Below are 18419 nucleotides of genomic sequence, written 5' to 3'. Positions count from 1 at the left end.
GTGCTGTGGCAACAACCAGCTGGGAACTGGTAACATCACAGGTCAATATTTATATTCACGGGAACACCATGGATAGTACACTTTAGTAATGTCCAAACATTTTTATTCAAAGAGATCACATCACAGCAAGAAAGTGCAAAGTATCAGGGGCAATGCTGGACCTCTTTGTCAGGCATGTGATATCTTTGAGTAAAAGCTTCATCCAATGAAGGGAGGAGGCGTAGATAGAGAATAGAAGGGGTTGGAGGACTCCTTGGAGAACCTGTATGGAAAGTGGAAAAGGAGGGGAAGAGATGAAATTGTTGGTGATTTTGAGCACTTAGATAGGTAGGAGGAAACCCAAGAGAGAGCAGAATATTGGAAACAGAGTTTTTTGAGGAGGAACAGATGGTTAAATGTATCAAAGGCAGCAGAAAGGTCTAATGATATGATTATGGAGCAGTGGTTATTGGTTGTAGCAGTTAGCAAATTAAGAAGGTTGTTATCAGTGAGGCAGCATTTCCGATTAGGCATTTTAGAAGTTTGGAAAAAGGAGTTGAGTCTTAAGGTGTTTAGACTATTAAGGTCGAGCAAGGGCTATTTAAGTATGGGGTAAACAGTGCATGTTTAAAAGAAGAAGTAGAAGATGTCCAAAGTGAGGGAGAGACTGAAGAGAGCCTAGAATAAAGAAAGAAGGTCACCAGAGCAGTTCTGAGGGAAGACAATTCAAGGGGCAGATGGCTAGGTGAACATCAGTGAAAGGTTTAGCAACCTCAGCTGTAGTAAGATGGTCAAAAGGGCAAAATGGTAAATTTGGTGGTAGACATAGTATGTTAAGTGGGGGAGAAATCTGTACATACAGTGTATACCCCATTAAACACAGTCAATGTTTACTGTGGGTGCAGATGTGTCTGTGAAAGGTCTGTTGTGTCCATCAGCACAATTCATGACTGGGTGCTTCTCAGTACAGAAAGGTTTATGAGTTGAGTATAGATATTTCTCCCTTCCCATCATTTTAACTCCTCACCCCTTACCAAGTAAGAAATACTACAGTCATCTCTATCCATGTGTAGTCTAGTCCAGTGACGTCCAATTTAACAGGGCCCAAGGGCCACATTTATATCCACAAGTGTAGTTTATTTTCTATGCAATCTATAGTAAAATAAGTAAAAAAAAAACCCCTTGAGGACCAGCGACATACGTTGCTTGACTTCAAACAGTTTTACCGGGATGATGCCTTCAATCATTTTTCCCACTGGAGGACTCGAATGACCAGCCAAACAAAGCTTGGATTAGCTTTGATCGGTTCCCAGGTATAATAATCCGGAAGTGATATCAAGTCACTCGGCAGTAAAGAAATTAAAGCATTCAAAAACACAGATCTTGGTGTTTTGATAGCTTTTAAGTGCAGAGGAGGGATTTGGGGACCCTAGATCCCTCCATAAAGAATACCTGTCATGTGCTTATTGCTGTCAAAAGATGTTTACATGCGTCAGTCCCGCACACACACAAACACTGATCATCCCACACATGTGATAAATGCTGGTGTGGTGTTGGACAGTGCCATCATCCCCCAAATAGGTAGAAAACATGAAAGCCCTCCTCTTATATTGGGACTTTGGAGTACATAAAGTACCAAAACAAGAATGCCAATGTCACATGAATGGATAACAAGGCATTTATAATACTCTGTACCAGGGGTGGACTGACAACTCATGGGGCCCCCGGGCAATAGGGGATCATGGGGCCCCTGTGTCCTTGCCCAAACTCAAAAAAGCCTATGAAAAAGGTACCAGGGGCATCTCATGGGGCCCCCTACTGACCCCGGGCCCTCGGGTAGTGCCCGGGTTTCCAAATGGTCAGTCCGCCCCTGCACTGTACAATAACATTTGTTTTACTATTTTACAAGTTTTGTGTAACATGCCTCAAAAGTCCCAATCTAAGCGGGAGGATTTCCTGTGTCCCACACATGTGGGGTATCTCTGCGAATGTCAAATCATGGCCAATAATTCGAATATCAGATCTCTGTAAATCTAAAGTGGTAACCTGTAAATGCTTTTAAAACGTCAACTTTGGATAGTAAAATTTACATTGTTTGTTGCCATTGCAGGGGCGTGTGACATGTTTGGTATCTATTTACTTGGTGTAATATCATCTTATATATTTCCCAAAAACATTGGGTTATCTATTGTGTTTTTTTTCATTAAAATTGAACAAAGTATATTTTTGCCCAAAAAAATTGAGCTTGAAAAACCGCTGCACAAATACCAAGTGACATGAAAAGTGAAAAAGCCACCATTTTATTCTCTAGGACCTCTGCTTTAAAATATATATATATATATGATGTCTGGGGGTTCTAAGTAGTTTTTTAACAAAATATATTGATTTTTATATGTGAACAAAAGTGTCAAAAAAAAATAGTGGCCTGGATGTCAAATGGTTAATCAGTGTAAGTTTTAAAACAACCATTGTCACAGTGCATGAAAAGTATACATTTTATTCTATCATTGTACCTTTTATAATGACACTAAAATTATGATTATTGTGCAATGCAGATAATTATTGACAAATTAAATAAAGGTGTTTTTTTTTCAATTTTGCACATTTTTAAAAATGACCCTTAAAAATAAACAAACAATATGTGTGAAAATAAAAAAAGGTTTAAATTTTATGAAAAATATAACAATGAAGAAAAAAATGATAATAACAGCTGTAGCACTACTCCCTTAGGAGTTGCAGAAGTTTGGGGCCCCCTATAGTCCTGCACAGCAAACCAATATTTCCACAACGACTTGCATCCAGGAGTCAGAAATCAGTCCTTGAGCTTGTTATTCATATTTTATTAATGGGATATCAACTTGGATGGGGAAAGGGGTATATGGGGGCCCAATTGAACTGATGAACTGAGGACACCTTCCTGGAACTATTTACAAGTCTACTGCAACACAATCTCTGTTGAAGAGCTAGCCAGCACTTCTCCAGACTCCAAATATTCCTCGATCTGACTGCCTGAAAGAAATCCCTGGACATGGGATCCAGTCCTGCCACTTTAAAAGAAAGACAGCCCCAGCAGGTTGCTAATCTGGTTTCCCACCGGAGTGCTCCTTACACTGTCTGGCCCAGAGGGGTGTAGATTTACTCACTTGTACCTCTCCTTTTCTGCTGTAGATTCGTTGGTTGCTACCAGGCCTTCTAGCTGGGCTGCTGCTTCTCTGCTGCTCAGGTGGTCCTCTCTCAGGGGGCCGGTGAGGGTGCAAGCTTTCTTCCTGTCCAGCTCCTCCACCTGTAGGTGAGCCCCTCTCCCGTCTGGCCCCCCTCTCAGGCTCTTACACTTCAACCTACTTCTCCATTTCCACCTGAACTCTCCTCCAACTCTCCCTTGCTACTGGGCAGGCTCTCTCATATTCAAGGGCTTCTCTGACCCCTTGACAAGTCTCCTGTTGGGGATTGGTCAGAGTCCCTTGTATATGCAGATCAACCACTCCTTACATCTGCCCGCTGCTTCTAGAACTCTCTCCAGAGTCCCAGGGCATGGGGAAGACTCAGAGAGCTGATTCTGTAGAGCCTTCCAGCCCTGACCAAAATTTGACCCCTCTGACTATTGCATCTGGGCTGCTATCCAACCTCTAACTGAAAATTAGATTCTAGTTCCCCCTAGCTACCAAGAAGGGTGGTACACAGCTAAAGGGATAATGGAGATAATCAGGGTTATGTGACAATTAAATGTAAATATATCTCAGTGCAACCAATTAAATAATAAACAAAAAAGTCCTTCCAATATGAATCTGTGTATCAGTGGTGTGATAATAGCAATCACAGCAAATCGTGTTTAGTCCCACAAAGTGCTCTGGATTCCGGTGTGCAATCCATCACCACTATACACTCACCAGAGGGCTACTTGTTAGGTAGCAAATATAACAAGGGGTCTGTGTTATACACTCTCCAACAACTCTAATGGTCCAGTTTTATCCTGAAAGAAGATGCTCACCAAACAGAGCCTGGAGAACGATATATAGTGCAGTATACATAAAAGCATTCCACATGGAGAACAATCAAACCATTATATATGCCACATACCAAGATGGCCACCGTTCTGATACATGGAGTCAGAGGTGTGACCTCAGCACGTAGGCTCCACCCAACGTGTTTCGTGCACATGCATGTCCTCAGGGGTATGCCCATGAATGTCTGCAGGATACTTTTAAATAAAATACTACACTCTATATCATTCTCCTTACAAAATAAGGGGGATTCCTCTCTCAGACAGTCGTCATCAGAACTAGTATAGGATTTCCCCTCCATTTCGGTGGCAACACACAATTTTGGATAATCTCTCATCCTCAGTCCTGGTGAAAATGGTCACCAGAATAAATAGAGGGAAATATATTTGCATCAATACTTCACATCATGTGTGCTGCAAACACAGTTTACATATGCGTGCATGACTTATACATGCGTTTGCTTCTGCGAACGAGCACAGAGGGATAGATGGCTTTAATTTTTTTTTTCTTATTTTTTTGATTTTCACACTTTTCCTTTAATTTTTTTTTATCACTTTTTATTTCTATTACAAGGAATGCAAACATCCATTGTAGTAAAATTAAGGGATGGCAGGTCCTCTTTATAGAGAGGTCTGGGATCTATAAGACCCAAAATCTCTCCTCTAACTTTGAAACAAAAAAAATCAAAAGAAAATAAGATCTTTTGCTTAAAATAAATAAATAGTTTATTTCCTCTCTGGACCGGACGTGATGTCACAACGTCGCTCCAATCCTCCAAGAGGTGGTCAGAGATGATCTGGTCTCTGTTCACCTCTATGGCCAGCTGCGCAAACTATTGGATTGTTTCCTGGGCTCTCTGATAAATGCGGGAAGCTGGTGAAACACCGGCGAGCAGAGGGGAGGGACTTCTGAAAGCGATTCAGACCCAAGCTGGCTACTACAACCAGGGGCGGACTGACAAGTCATGGGGCCCCCGGGCAATAGGGGATCATGGGGCCCCTGTGTCCTTGCCCAAACTCAAAAAAGCCTATGAAAAAGGTACCAGGGGCATCTCATGGGGCCCCCTACTGACCCCGGGCCCTCGGGCAGTGCCCGAGTTTCCAAACGGTCAGTCCACCCCTGACTACAACACTTCCCAGGTATTATATTGTCAGTAACAAGGCTTTTCAATGGCATTTATATTATGCTGAGCAATATTTGAAGCAGCTCACAAATATTTGATTGCATGGTATCCATTGCAGTCCCAATAATATGGCATAACATCCTGAGGCTGGTCCTTAATAAGGCCTCATGATGTTTCTCCTAGATGGGGGGGGGGGTGCCAACACTCTCCCTCTACATGGCTGTTCTCTGCACATGGACTTCTCCACCAATAGGCCCCCTTATATAAAATCGGAGCAGGGCTACAATGGAACCCATGCCCTGAGAGGCAGGAATTTGAAATTAAAGGGAAAACCCCTTACAATAGTGGATGGAGCCAAACATTTACTATAATTACATGCAATGAAATACAAATTCAATTATTTTTGCTTGCACATGATTGGATGGCGGAAGCTAAAGAAAAAATTTTCTTATGAAGTAAAAATTCCTTTGCAAAGTGAACAGCGCTTTTTGAATTTAATAAATCAACCCCATGGTATATCTAGAAATGGTGTTTTTTTTTTATCTTCTCGTCAATCGTTTGCTGATCTGTATATATCTTAGAACACATTCTAATTCTTTGACTGCCCTGTCTTCTTCCTTCCAGCTGTTTTATGACCCGGAACATCGTGGTTATGGGAAGAGTGCTGTTAAGTATATTACAGAGTTTTGGAACCAGGTGGATTCCATGGCTTTGGCCTTATTCACTGTTGGGCTGATATGCAGGTGAGGCATCTAGCAATAGCCCTCACTGTGTGATTTTAGAAAAGCAAACTTCTATTTAAGCAGTGTCTAAATAAAAAGGGTGCACCAACTTTTTAAATGAGTGCATTTTGTATCACATTCCTCATCTGACAGGAGAAGCTTGCTTTTGTCCATTTTGCAGTGCTTTTCGCAGATCATTTTGCGTTTTTCTACACGCGTTGCTGATGTGTTTTTACCTCGTTTTATTCAGCTCTGTTTTTTTTGTTAAATTGGATATTTTTCTTTTCTGGCCAGAATAAAAATGCAAAACTTGGCAAAAATGCACTACCATGCATTTCAGCAGACTCTCCATTGAACTCTATTGTAGCAAAAACGCTGTTTTTTGCTTTTAAAAAAAGTCTCTGACCCTTTCCAAAAACACAGGAGCTCAAAAAAGCAGAGATACGAACATGTTCCATAGAAAACCATGTAGTCTAGGTTCACACCTATGCAGGTTGCATTTGAGGTGTTTCTGAATTGCGTTTTGCGTTTTTGTTGCATTTTGCCTTTTTTGTTTCTTTTTTTCATTTTTAAAAACATTTCTTGTTGCTAGGCAGATTTTAAAAGCCAAACGCATCAAAAACGTGGCAAAAATGCAATACACGCTTTTCTGCAGTGTTCCCATTGAAGTCTATAAAACCAAATATTCAGTAGAGAAGATCAGACTTTCAGGGTGCATGAACATGAATACCAAACATATTAAAAAAGTTATATACCTTTAATTTCGTATTTTTTTAAAAAAACAAAAAAAGGAAAAAATACAGAAACATAAAAACTATTTCTGTACTAAGAGTGGAACTGAGATTCAAACTTGATTATAAAATTTTTAGTTACTCCAGGGGCAGACTGTTTTTCTACACGCGTTTCTGATGTGTTTTTACCTCGTTTTATTCAGCTCTTTTTTTTGTTAAATTGGAATTTTTTGGTTTTTGGCCAGAATAAAAATGCAAAACTTGGTAAAAATGCACTACCATGCATTTCAGCAGACTCTCCATTGAACTCTATTGTAGCAAAAACGCTGTTTTTTGCTTTTAAAAAAAGTCTCTGACCCTTTCCAAAAACACAGGAGCTCAAGAAAGCAGAGATGCGAACATGTTCCATAGAAAACCATGTAGTCTAGGTTCACACCTATGCAGGTTGCGTTTGAGGTGTTTCTGAATTGCGTTTTACATTTTTGATGCGTTTTGCCTTTTGTTTCTTTTTTTCATTTTTAAACAATTGAGTCCTGTCCGTGATACTTTTTTTATTTGAACTAACATACAATTTTGAGGACAAGCTTTTGGGGTATGTCCCCTTCTTCAAGGTCCAAGCAGTACTATACAAATCACAAAGTTTTAGCAGAATGTTAGAAGAGATGAAAAAAAAAAAAGAGGCTAGAGATAAGACACAGCAAAAGCAACAACCCATCATAAGAGGATGGAACTCTGAAAGAAATATTCCAGCAACCCCCAATACTGGCCTTCAGACAACCCCCCAATACTGGCCTTCAGACAACCCCCCCAACCTCAGAAATAAACTAATCAGTAGGAAACTTCCTTCTGATTATGATGTCACAAATAATGGAAGCAAACCCTGCAATAAGAAACGCTGCAAACTGTGCAACCAAATCAATCCATCAAAAAGTGTCAGACACTCAAAAGTGATCTTCAATATTTCTGGCTGATACAGCTGCACCTCCAGTCATGTTGTGTACCTTTTCCAGTGCAGAAAATGCAGCAAAGGATCTTATGTTGGCGAAACAGGACAGAAGTTGCAAACAAGGATGAATTTGCACAGACATACCATCAAGGAACATAAAGAAGATGACCTCTGCACACCTGTAGGACACCATCTCGCACAACCAGACCACACAATGGGAGACCTCAATGTTTTAGTTCTCAAGGGAAATTTCAAATCCATTCAGGAAAGAAAAACTTTTGCACTAAGAATGATAATTCTATTTGACACAAGAGATAACGGCCTTGACTTGGACATGGGATTCCTCAATCATTATCCAACAGCTTTATGACTATCAGCTAGCTTGACTCCCTCTGTGTGAGTGTTGTCTCCCCCCCCCCCCCTTTGCTTTTGCTGTGTCTTATCTCTAGCCTCTTTTTTTTTTTTTTTCATCTCTTCTAACATTCTGCTAAAACTTTGTGATCAGTACTGCTTGGACCTTGAAGAAGGGGACACTCCCCGAAATCTTATCCTCAAAATTGTATGTTAGTGCAAATTAAAAAAGTATCACGGACAGTACTCAGTTGTTTCTGTCACAAATGCACTAATACGGCTACAATCACCTCAAGTAAAATCGTTTAATTTTGAAAAAAAATTCTTGTTGCTAGGCAGATTTTAAAAGCCAAGCGCATCAAAAATGTGGCACAAACGCAATACACGCTTTTCTGCAGCGTTCCCATTGAAGTCTATAAAACCAAATATTCAGTAGAGAAGATGGGACTTTCAGGGTGCATGAGCATGAATACCAAACATATTAAAAAGTTTTATAATTTTTATTTCATATTTTTCTAAAAAAACAAAAAAAGGAAAAAATACAGAAACATAAAAACAATTTCAGTACTAAGAGTGGAACTGAGATTCAAACTTGATTATATAATTGTAGTTACTCCCTACATGTTTCGCCCTCACGGGCTTCTTCAGGGGAGATTTTTGAAGAGATTTCAACCGCCGAGGCAGTCTAAAGGTATTTCAAAAGAAAATTATACAATTACCAAACAACTTTAATATATCCAATACAAAGTATTTAATCAAATATAGTTATGGGACTCAATGGCTCACCTTGGATGTGAAAGCTCACAGAGCTAAGAGGAAATAACCTAACAAAGATCTTAATTGACCTACATGTCCAAAACAGTTGTAGAGGACATAATGGGCATCAAATATCATCTAGGAATAATAGGATAGACATAAAAAAAGAAGTTAATTTAATTTAACAGAAGATATGAGGAAGAGATCATAATTCATTAGGTTGAGGTTGGCTTTGGGCAATTTTACCTGTTAAATGTTTTAGAAGGATATATAGGTATAACCTAACATTAGGTTGAGGTTGATTTTGGGCAATATTACCTGTTAAATGTTTTAGAAGGATATATATAGGTATAACTTGACCTATACGTCCACAACCATCTAAATGACCAAAAACGCAATGTTTTGCGTTCAAAGAAGTCCAAAAAATGGGTGAAAACGCAGAGATGTGAACCTGTCCCATAGGAAATCATATTAAATGGACTGTACTGCATTTCTGCTAAACACTGCAGAAAACGCTTAGGTGTGAACTTAGGGAAAAATAGACTGTAGCGCATTTCTGCAAAAAGTACTAAAAGACGCATTGGTGTGAACGGAGCTTAGAAATGGAATGGACTCCCATGAAAAAAGTTAATTACCAGATGTCATTCTTCAGGAATCTGATTTGTCGAAACAGGTACCAGCCAATCTTTTACCCTTTTCTTTTTTCTTCACAATAAATCCTGATTGGATGGTTTGAACGGAAAGCTTCATGCTTTTATTCAGTTCTCAAAGAACACTCCAAATGAAACCTGGATTGCTTGCTATAAGCAAGGCGGAAAGATGTTGATTTTTCTGTTACATATAAATGAAGTCCTGGGAGCACAGCCTTAAATTTGATCAAATAAAGATGGTACAATATTTCAGACTTCTAATGGCCCTCTCTTTGTGTCTAGATTGGTTCGGACAGACACCGTCTATCTGGGTCGGGTGTTCCTGTCTCTAGACTACATGATATTCTGCATTCGCCTCATGTATATGTTCACTGTCAGCAGAGTTCTGGGTCCTAAGATCATCATCCTCCGCAGAATGGTAAGACCGTGATCTAGAACAGGTTGTAAACAGCTAACTATTTTTTTCTGAAGGATAATTTATCATCCTACAGTTACCCCAGGTTCACATATATGCGGCCATGCGGGATGCGTTTTGCGTGGGCACAAGAGCCCATTCATTTGAATGGACTCCCGTGCCCGGGACACGCAGAGAAGAAGTCCCTGAACTTCTTCCGAAAAAGCAGCCCACACAGGAACCTTGGTTCCCAGTACGGTTGCGTTTTCCAGTGCGGGCGGCATGCCATTATTATTATTATACAGTATTTACAAAGCGCCAATAGTTCGCTCAGCGCTGTACATTACAAAGGGGGGCAGAACATGTGACAGAACAATACCAATACAATGCAAAACATGAGGGGATTGAGGGCCCTGCTCTTTCGAGCTTACAATCTAGGAGGGAGGGGATGGTGGCATAGGAAGAGATAGCTGTGGGGGATGGAGTGGTAGGAAAACTGGAGGAGGTTGGCAAGTTAGCAGGGGGTGGGGTAGGCTTCCCTGAAGAGGTGCGCCTAAAGGAGAGGTGGGGTGGGGTAGGCTTCAGGGTGCGCCTAAAGGAGAGGAGAGTAGGTGATAATCTGATGGGTTGGGGCAGGGAGTTCCAGAGGATGGGTGACACCCTGGAGAAGTCCTGGAGGCGGGCATGGGAGGAGGAACTAATGGAACTAATGCAGTGTTTCTCAACTCCAGTCCTCATGGACCCCCAACAGGTCATGTTTTCAGGATTTCCCTCAGATGAAACAGCTGTGGTAATTACTAAGGCAGTGAAACTGATCAAATCACCTGTGCAAAATAATGGAAATCCTGAAAACATGACCTGTTGGGGGTCCATGAGGACTGGAGTTGAGAAACACTGAACTAATGGCACCTACCTGCGGGTCCGCATTTCTCTGTGCGGGTGGTGTGGCTGCACGGATTTTCCTACGTATTCGCAGCGGCACCACCCGCACATATGTGAACCTAGCCTTATGGTATATGTTAACCTCCTTGGCGGTATTCCCGAGTGTAGCTCGGGAAAACATTTCAGTACCAAGAGCGGTAACCCCGAGCTACACTCGGGAATACCATGCGGCGCTGCTCCGGCATTTGTTCTTCACTTACCTTACCCTGCGCTCCCACGATGTGTCCCCTGCAGCGTCCCCGGCCATCTCCTTCGGCCGATGCCGGCATCCGGCTTCTGTGTCCTGTCCCTGTGATGTCGGGATGTACGGGCGCCGCTGGCGGCGGGAAATTTAAAAATTTTAAATAATGTCATTTTTTTTTTTTTACATTTTACATAGTAAAACATTGCTGCCTCAACCAATTTCACATACATTTTGTCCCTACTGCTTTGTCCGGCGCCCCGCCTGCATTTTGTCTGTTCTTTCTGCCTGGAAACTGAGAAACGTCCATGGCGTCCAAAAAGTGTCCCTTTAGGTCAAAAGCGGTTTAGATCAGCTAGAGAACAGCGATAGTAAATCAGAACCACTTGCAGAATTGAGTGATAATGATTCGTGGGGGAAATTCGTCATCAGACACTGAAAACGATTTTGCGACTTTGCTCAGCGATGTGCGAACTTGGCGCTATATTTCAAATTTCAGTGTTTTTGGCTTGATTATATTATTTAATTAAATGTATTATTATTATATTATTATTTTTTATGATTATTTATTAAATTATAAATTATGATTTTGTGTTTCAAATTTTATCATACCCGGGATGTTTAATAGACTCTTGTTCGGACAGATTTCAGTGAGTTATTCCTAAATATTACAGCCTACAATAAAAAAACTACATATTTCCATGCAAAATAATGGTACCGCTTTCAGCACCAAAAATCTGAAATAATCATACCGCCAGGGAGGTTAAATCTTTGTGGACACCTGACCATTACACCTATATGAGCTTGTTGGACAGCCTGTTCAAAAGTCATGAGCATTAAATTGGGTTCCTCCTCATTCTTCTTTGCAGTTATAACAGCCTCCACTCTTTTGGAAGGCTTTTCAAAAGATTTGAGTTGTGTTATACAAATAATATTTTGTGAGGTCAGGTACTGATGTTGGGTCAGACTACCTGGCTCCCAGTCAGTATTCCAGCCTACCCCAAAATGTGTTCTGTAGGGCTGAAGTCAGAGTTCTATTCAGGCCTCTTTAATTCTTCCCCATCACACTCATCAAGTCATGGGGATAATTTACTAAAACTGGAGAGTGGAAAATCTGTTGCAGCTGTCCATGGTAGCCAATCAATTTCTAACTCTCCTAGATTGTAAGCTCGAAAGAGCAGGGCCCTCGGACCCCTCGTGTATTGTTTTGTTATTGTATTGTCTCATGTTCTGTCCCCCACTATACTGTACAGCGCTGAGCGAACCTTTTGGCGCTATATAAACACTGTATAATAATAATAACTTCAGCTTGTTCAATAAAGCTTTGACCAAAAAAAGAAAAACAAAACTGGAATCTGATTGGTTTCTATGCAGAGCTGCACCAAATTTTGCACGCTCCATTTTTAGTAAATCAACCCCATGTCTTTTTATAAAGCTGGCTGTGTGCACAGGGGTACAGTCAGTGGCATCCCGAGGCAGGTGCAGGGGGTGCGCGCCGCACAGGGTGACACCTACTACACGGGGTGACACCTCCCACATGGGGTGACACCATTTACTTTCCATCATGACTGTACCCAGGGGTGTCCCTAGGGTTGGTGTCACCCGGTGCGATAAAACTTGGTGACACCCCCTCCGATGATCCCCGCAGAATGGATCGAATCTGCGGATCCATCCTGCGGGGATCATCAGCTTTCCTTACAACTTACCTTTTCGTGGAGCGGGTTCGGTGTCACCCCGTATAGGTTGCATGCCGCGATCCCCACAGGATGGTTCGGATCTGCGGATTGGGGAGCATAATGGATCGGACTCCGATCCATTATGCTCAATCCGCAGATTCGATCCATTCTACGGGGATCGTCGGAAGGGGTGTCACCAAGTGTTATTGCACCGGGTGACACCAACCCTAGGGACGCCCCTGGGTACAGTCATGATGGAAAGTAAATGGAACTTCTCCAAATTGCTGCAACAACATTGGAAGTGCAGCATTGTCTAAAAAGTGTGTATGTTGTATCATTAACAGCATCTTTCACTGGAAATCCATAAACTCAGTGATTCAGAGGTAATTATGGTTATGTAGTAGGTATGATGGTCAGGTGTTCACAAATCTTTGGCCATACAGTATATTAAACAATCAGTTAATGTAATACAATCGAGTACTAAGTCAAAATAAACATCAGCTATCATTTTAAGATCTTTAATCTTTCACCTCATCCAGGTTAAAGACATCTTCTTCTTCCTCTTCCTCCTGGCTATTTGGATTGTTTCGTATGGTGTGGCAAAGCAGGCGATTCTTACTACCAATGAAGAAAGGTTGGGCTGGATTTTACGGAACGTGATCTATGACCCCTACCTCACCCTCTTTGGTGAAATCCCATCAGATATAGACAGTAAGTTAGCTGGTGCTTCTTGTGGTGAGTTGATGGCAAGATGATTGAAGGTCTATATGATGGGGTATATATAACCACCTTGTTTTTCAGGTTTAAATTTTGATCCAACACAATGTTCAGAAAATGGTACCGACCCAACTATGCCTAAATGTGTTGTCAATGATGGAACCAATGCTCTCTTCCCAGAGTGGCTGACCATAATTCTTATGTGCCTATATCTCCTCATGGCCAATGTCCTTCTGCTCAATCTACTTATTGCCATATTCAGGTAAGAAGAGGAATGACAGCTCACTTATAACAATTGCTGAAGTACACTGTATAGCGCAGTGGTGGAACCACCACTTGCCCGCCACCCTGTAGCAGAAGTACTGCTACAGGGTGTCAGGACTGCACAAAACCACATATGTATACGTGATTTTGCATATCCATGTAAGGAGCACGATTGCATGCGTGTGTCGCTCTACCCACACTGCTGTTGGCAGCTACAGATGTCAATCACTAGGTCCCGGACGGTGATTCCTGACAAGCACTTGGCGATCGTTGGGGAGAGACCTGTATGTAAACAACACAAGTCTCTCTCCTGTCAGCAAGGGCATGCTGCTTTGTATTTCTCTGCACAGCAGAGTCCGGTGACCTTTGACACTCCGAACCAGACTATGCAACATTGAATTGGACTCTGGAACTACAGACCAAGCAAAACCTTTACCACATGACCTCCTGAAGATTTACTTCACTTCCTGACCAGGCCAGTTTTTGCTATACCGCACTACGTTATTTAACTGACAATTGTGCGGTCATGCAATGCTGTACATAAATGGAATTTATGTCATTTATTCCCCCACAATCAGAGCTTTCTTTTGGTGGTATTTGATCACCTTTGGGTTTTTTATTTTTTGTGCTATAAAAGAAAAAGACCGTAAATTTAAAAAAAACATATTTTCTACTTTCTGCTATAAATCATATCCAACTAGAATAGCTACAATTTCTGGGGAAATTGTGTGAAGTGTTCTTGCCTCCACCAGTGGTCTACAACTGGAGTGGGCGTTGAAACACCTCAAATACTCTCTACTGTAGAAAACTTATTTCTAAACCTTTAACCAGAAGCCGGCCAAACTGTCACAAATTCAAAATTAGATTTCAAATAGGGCAGAGAAGAGCGGTTAAAAACAAACTGCTCCAAATTGCTGACTTCACTGGCGTCTTCAAATGGTCGTAGTTTTAAAAACTATAAATCCTACAGTGAAAAGCTTTATATTGTGAGAATCACAAGACCCAGACCTACATTGTGATGCATAGTATGTCTCTGAAATATTAAACATGAAGGCACAGTCGCAGTTTAGAAATTGCCCTTCAAATTTGAGGTGGCTAGAGTGGAGTTTCAATGAATAGCAATGGGTGGCGTGAGTTGCAAACAAATGGTCATATTGTGAAAACTATCAGGACTATGGCTTAGCCGTGGACATTTTTAGTGGCAGCGGTGATAGCTGAACGTTTTGATATAAGATTTGTGTAGGTGGGCTTGAAAATGAGGGAGTGATGGCAGTTTAGAAATCATTTCCTGATTTTTCAGCCCACACTCTAGCTTTTGTCAGCTCCCACTCTAGTTTTGAACATTCCGCCATTCATTCCTATGGGACCAATTTCACCACAAAAACGCCGATATTTTGTGAACCATTCGGCGAAACATTCCACAAAGTAATAGCACAGCAATCAGGAACAATCCACGCATTTCGGTATATTACTGTCTATGTAGTGTAAAAACTGTGGGAGGAGTTAGGGTGGTAAATTTGGCTATAATAAGAATATATATGTGAGATAACAGGAAGTGGTCTTGTCATGCAAGAACACTTAATAACAAATTTAAAAAGTCAAATTGCTTCTTAAATTTAGGCCAATATGTATTCTGCTACATATTTTTGGTATACAAAAAAAATCCCAATAACCGTATATTGATTGGTTTTCGCAAAAGCTATAGCGTCTACAAACTATGATATATACAGTTGTGTTCAAAATAATAGCAGTGTGTTGAAAAAAGTGAATAAAGCTGAAAATCCTTCTAATAGCTTTTATTTCCATCCACACAAATGCATTGGGAACACGACACATTCTATTCCAAATCAAAACGTGAAGGAAAATAGATCAAATTTGTGTTGTTCCTCTAAAAAATTGAAGAAAAGTGAATATTAGACTGTTCAAAAAATCGCAGTGTTTGTATTCTTTTTTACAAACTCAAACATTCACTATATTAACTGAAAAATGTTTGAAGATTTTGCTTTCCTTTCGAATCACTTAATTAATAATTAGTTGTATAACCATTGTTTCTGAGAACTGCTGTACATCTGTGTTGCATGGAGTCACCCAACTTCTGGCCCCTGTGATCAGGTATTCCAGCCCAGGATGATTGGACTAGATTCCACAGTTCTTCTCTATTTCTTGGTTTTGCCTCAGAAACGGCATTTTGATGTCACTCCATAACATCAATCTTGTTGGTCTGGAACCAAGATGTTGCACGTTTACTGGTGTGTTTGGGGTCGTTGTCTTGTTGGAACACCCATTTCAAGGGCATTTCCTCTTCAGCATAAGGCAGCATGACCTCTTCAAATATTCTGATGTATTCAAACTGATCCATGATCCCTGGTATGCGATAAATAGGCCCAACACCGTAGTATGAGAAACATCCCCATATCATGATGCTTGCACCACCATGCTTCACTGTCTTCACAGTGTACTGTGGCTTGAATTCAGTGTTTGGGGGTCGTCTGACAAACTGTCTCCGGCCACTAGACCCAAAAAGAACAATCTTACTTTCATCAGTCCACAAAATGTTGCGCCATTTCTCTTTAGGTCAGTCATGTGCTCTTTGGCAAATTGTAACCTCTCCAGCACGTCTTTTTTCCAACAGTGGGACTTTGCGGGGGCTTCTTGCAGATAGCTTGGCTTCACATAGGCGTCTTCTGATTGTAACAGTCCTCACAGGGAACTTTACACCTTCTTTCATCTTCCTGGAGCTGATTGTTGGCTGAGTCCTTGCCATTTTGGCTATTCTTCTATCCATTCGAATGGTAATTTTTCGCTTTCTTCCACGTCTTTCAGGTTTTGGTTGCCATTTTAAAGCAATTGCAATCATTTTAGCTGAGCAGCCGATCATTTTCTGCACTTCTTTATATGTTTTCCCCTCTCCAATCAACTTTTTAATCAAGGTACGCTGTTCTTCTGAACAATGTCTGGAACGACCCATTTTCCTCAGAATTTCAGAGAGAAATGCACTGTAACCAGCATGTACAACATTTGCTGCCTTCCTTCCTTAAATAAGGGCAAAAATTGCCATCTGTTTTTCAAAGAATGAATGACCTCACTAATAGAACTCCACACTGCTATTATTTTGAACATGCCCCTTTCAATTAGTGATTCAATGACACAGAATCAGCAGCATGCATGCCATGACTGTTGGGTCTGTTGGATTTCTATTACTCTACTACACCTGCTAGGAAATTATTTGCCATTAGAAATATCATTTCTACCAAAACCAGTGATTGATCAGGTTGGTGATATCTGACTGCTATTATTTTGAGCACAACTATATACAGGAATTTTTTTTTTATTTTTAATACTAGTAATGGCAGCGATCAGCGACTTATGACGACAACGATATTGTGGCGGACAATCGGACACTAACTGACACTTTGTGGGAATCAGCTACACTAATACAGTGATCAGTACTAAAGACACTGTACTAAAGACACTGGCTGGGAAGGGGTTAACATCTAGGGTGATGAAGGGGTTAACTGTGTGCCTAGCTAAGTGTAATGGGTACTGTCTGTGCTGTTTTTACAATTGTAGGTAATGTGTTGGATTTTATTCCCTGCTCTGCATGGAAAGGGAATCCAGCACATTGCCACTAACAGGACACAGCTCTGTTTGTTTGTTTACATAGGCATAGCTGTGTTCTGTCAGCCTCCTAGATGAACAGCGAGTGCCGGCGCTCATCCATTGGCTGGCACCTGCTGATCATCTTCTGCTGTGAACACAGCAGAAGTGACGGATGTGCGCGCCCATGGCCAGGAAGTGCAGAATCACGTTTATATACGTGATTCTGCACAGCATGGCCACCCTGTAGCAGTATATCTCCTATGGGGTGGTCGGGAAATGGTTAAACTGATACTAAAGGTTCAGATGTTTTTTGTTTAACCTTCCTGGCGTTAATCCCGAGTGTGGCTCGGAGTTTGTTTACAGTACAAAAGCGGTAACCTCGAGCCACACTCGGGATTATACTGTAGTGCTTGTCCTTCGATCCCGCAATGTTCTCCCGCTGTGTCTTTCGGCCGATGCCGGCATCCGTCTTCTGGGTTCCCTTCCCTGAGAGCGTCGGGACGAAACCGGCGGGAGATTCAAAAAAGTAAAAATATGACATACACACAATACAAAGTTTCATAGTTACATAGTTAGTCCGGCTGAAAAAAGACAAAAGTCCATCCATTGTAATCTGTTAGTATAACATTCCTGTATCAAACCATTTCACATACATTTTGTCCCGAGTGCTTTGTCCTGTGCTCTGCCTGCATTTTTACCGTTCTTTCTGCTTCAAAACTTGAAAACGTCCATGGCGTCCAAAAAGCGTCCCTTTAGGTCAAAAGCGGTTTTAGACCGGCTAGAGAACAGCGATAGTAAATCAGAACCACTTGCAGAATTGAGTGATAATTAGAGATGAGCGAATCGAACCAGGCAAAGTGGAATTCGTTTCGAATTTCAGGAAAAATTTGATTTGCGGCGAATCCGAATATTAGCATACTTCGGGTGCGCGAATCGGATTTTTCCCGATCAGCCGGCAAAAGTGTCCCTGCAGAGAGCTCCGCTATTTCTGACAGTTCTCTGACAGTTCCTTCACATGTACAGCGGTTGAAACATTGTATCTATTTGTTTCCATTTAGGATACAGATGTTTTTATTCGGAAACAGATACAATGTTTCAACCGCTGTAAATGTGAAGGAACTGTCAGAGAACTGTCAGAAATAGCGGAGCTCTCTGCAGATACACTTTTTGCTGTACTGGAATACTTCTTCTTTTCATTCTTCTTTTCATTCTTCTTCTTCTTTTCATTCTTCTTCTTCTTTTCATTCTTCTTTTCATTCTTCTTCTTCTTTTCATTCTTCTTCTTCTTTTCATTCTTCTTTTCTTCTTTTCATTCTTCTTTTCATTCTTCTTCTTCTTTTCATTCTTCTTCTTTTCATTCTTCTTTTCATTCTTCTCATTCTTCTT

The 18419-nt window shown here is 41.1% G+C and overlaps 1 protein-coding gene across 2 annotated transcripts in view; it reads left to right on the top strand.

Moving 5' to 3' along the window:
• The window catches only part of LOC149435695 (transient receptor potential cation channel subfamily M member 2-like), a 155722-nt gene that overhangs the window by 93388 nt on the left and 43915 nt on the right, over nucleotides 1-18419 (top strand). For both annotated transcript variants that reach the window (XM_089662481.1, XM_089662480.1), the window contains exons 18-21: nucleotides 5728-5846; nucleotides 9542-9677; nucleotides 12992-13163; nucleotides 13254-13431. In XM_089662481.1, the coding sequence (XP_089518607.1) occupies nucleotides 5728-5846; nucleotides 9542-9677; nucleotides 12992-13163; nucleotides 13254-13431 (605 nt within the window). The remainder of the gene's footprint in view (nucleotides 1-5727; nucleotides 5847-9541; nucleotides 9678-12991; nucleotides 13164-13253; nucleotides 13432-18419) is intronic.

Source organism: Staurois parvus, unplaced genomic scaffold (assembly GCF_062004578.1).
Source record: "Staurois parvus isolate SC_StPar_1 unplaced genomic scaffold, SC_StPar_1.0 ptg001481l, whole genome shotgun sequence".
NCBI classification, from domain to species: domain Eukaryota; kingdom Metazoa; phylum Chordata; class Amphibia; order Anura; family Ranidae; genus Staurois; species Staurois parvus.
This window is presented reverse-complemented; position numbering and strand designations above follow the sequence as displayed.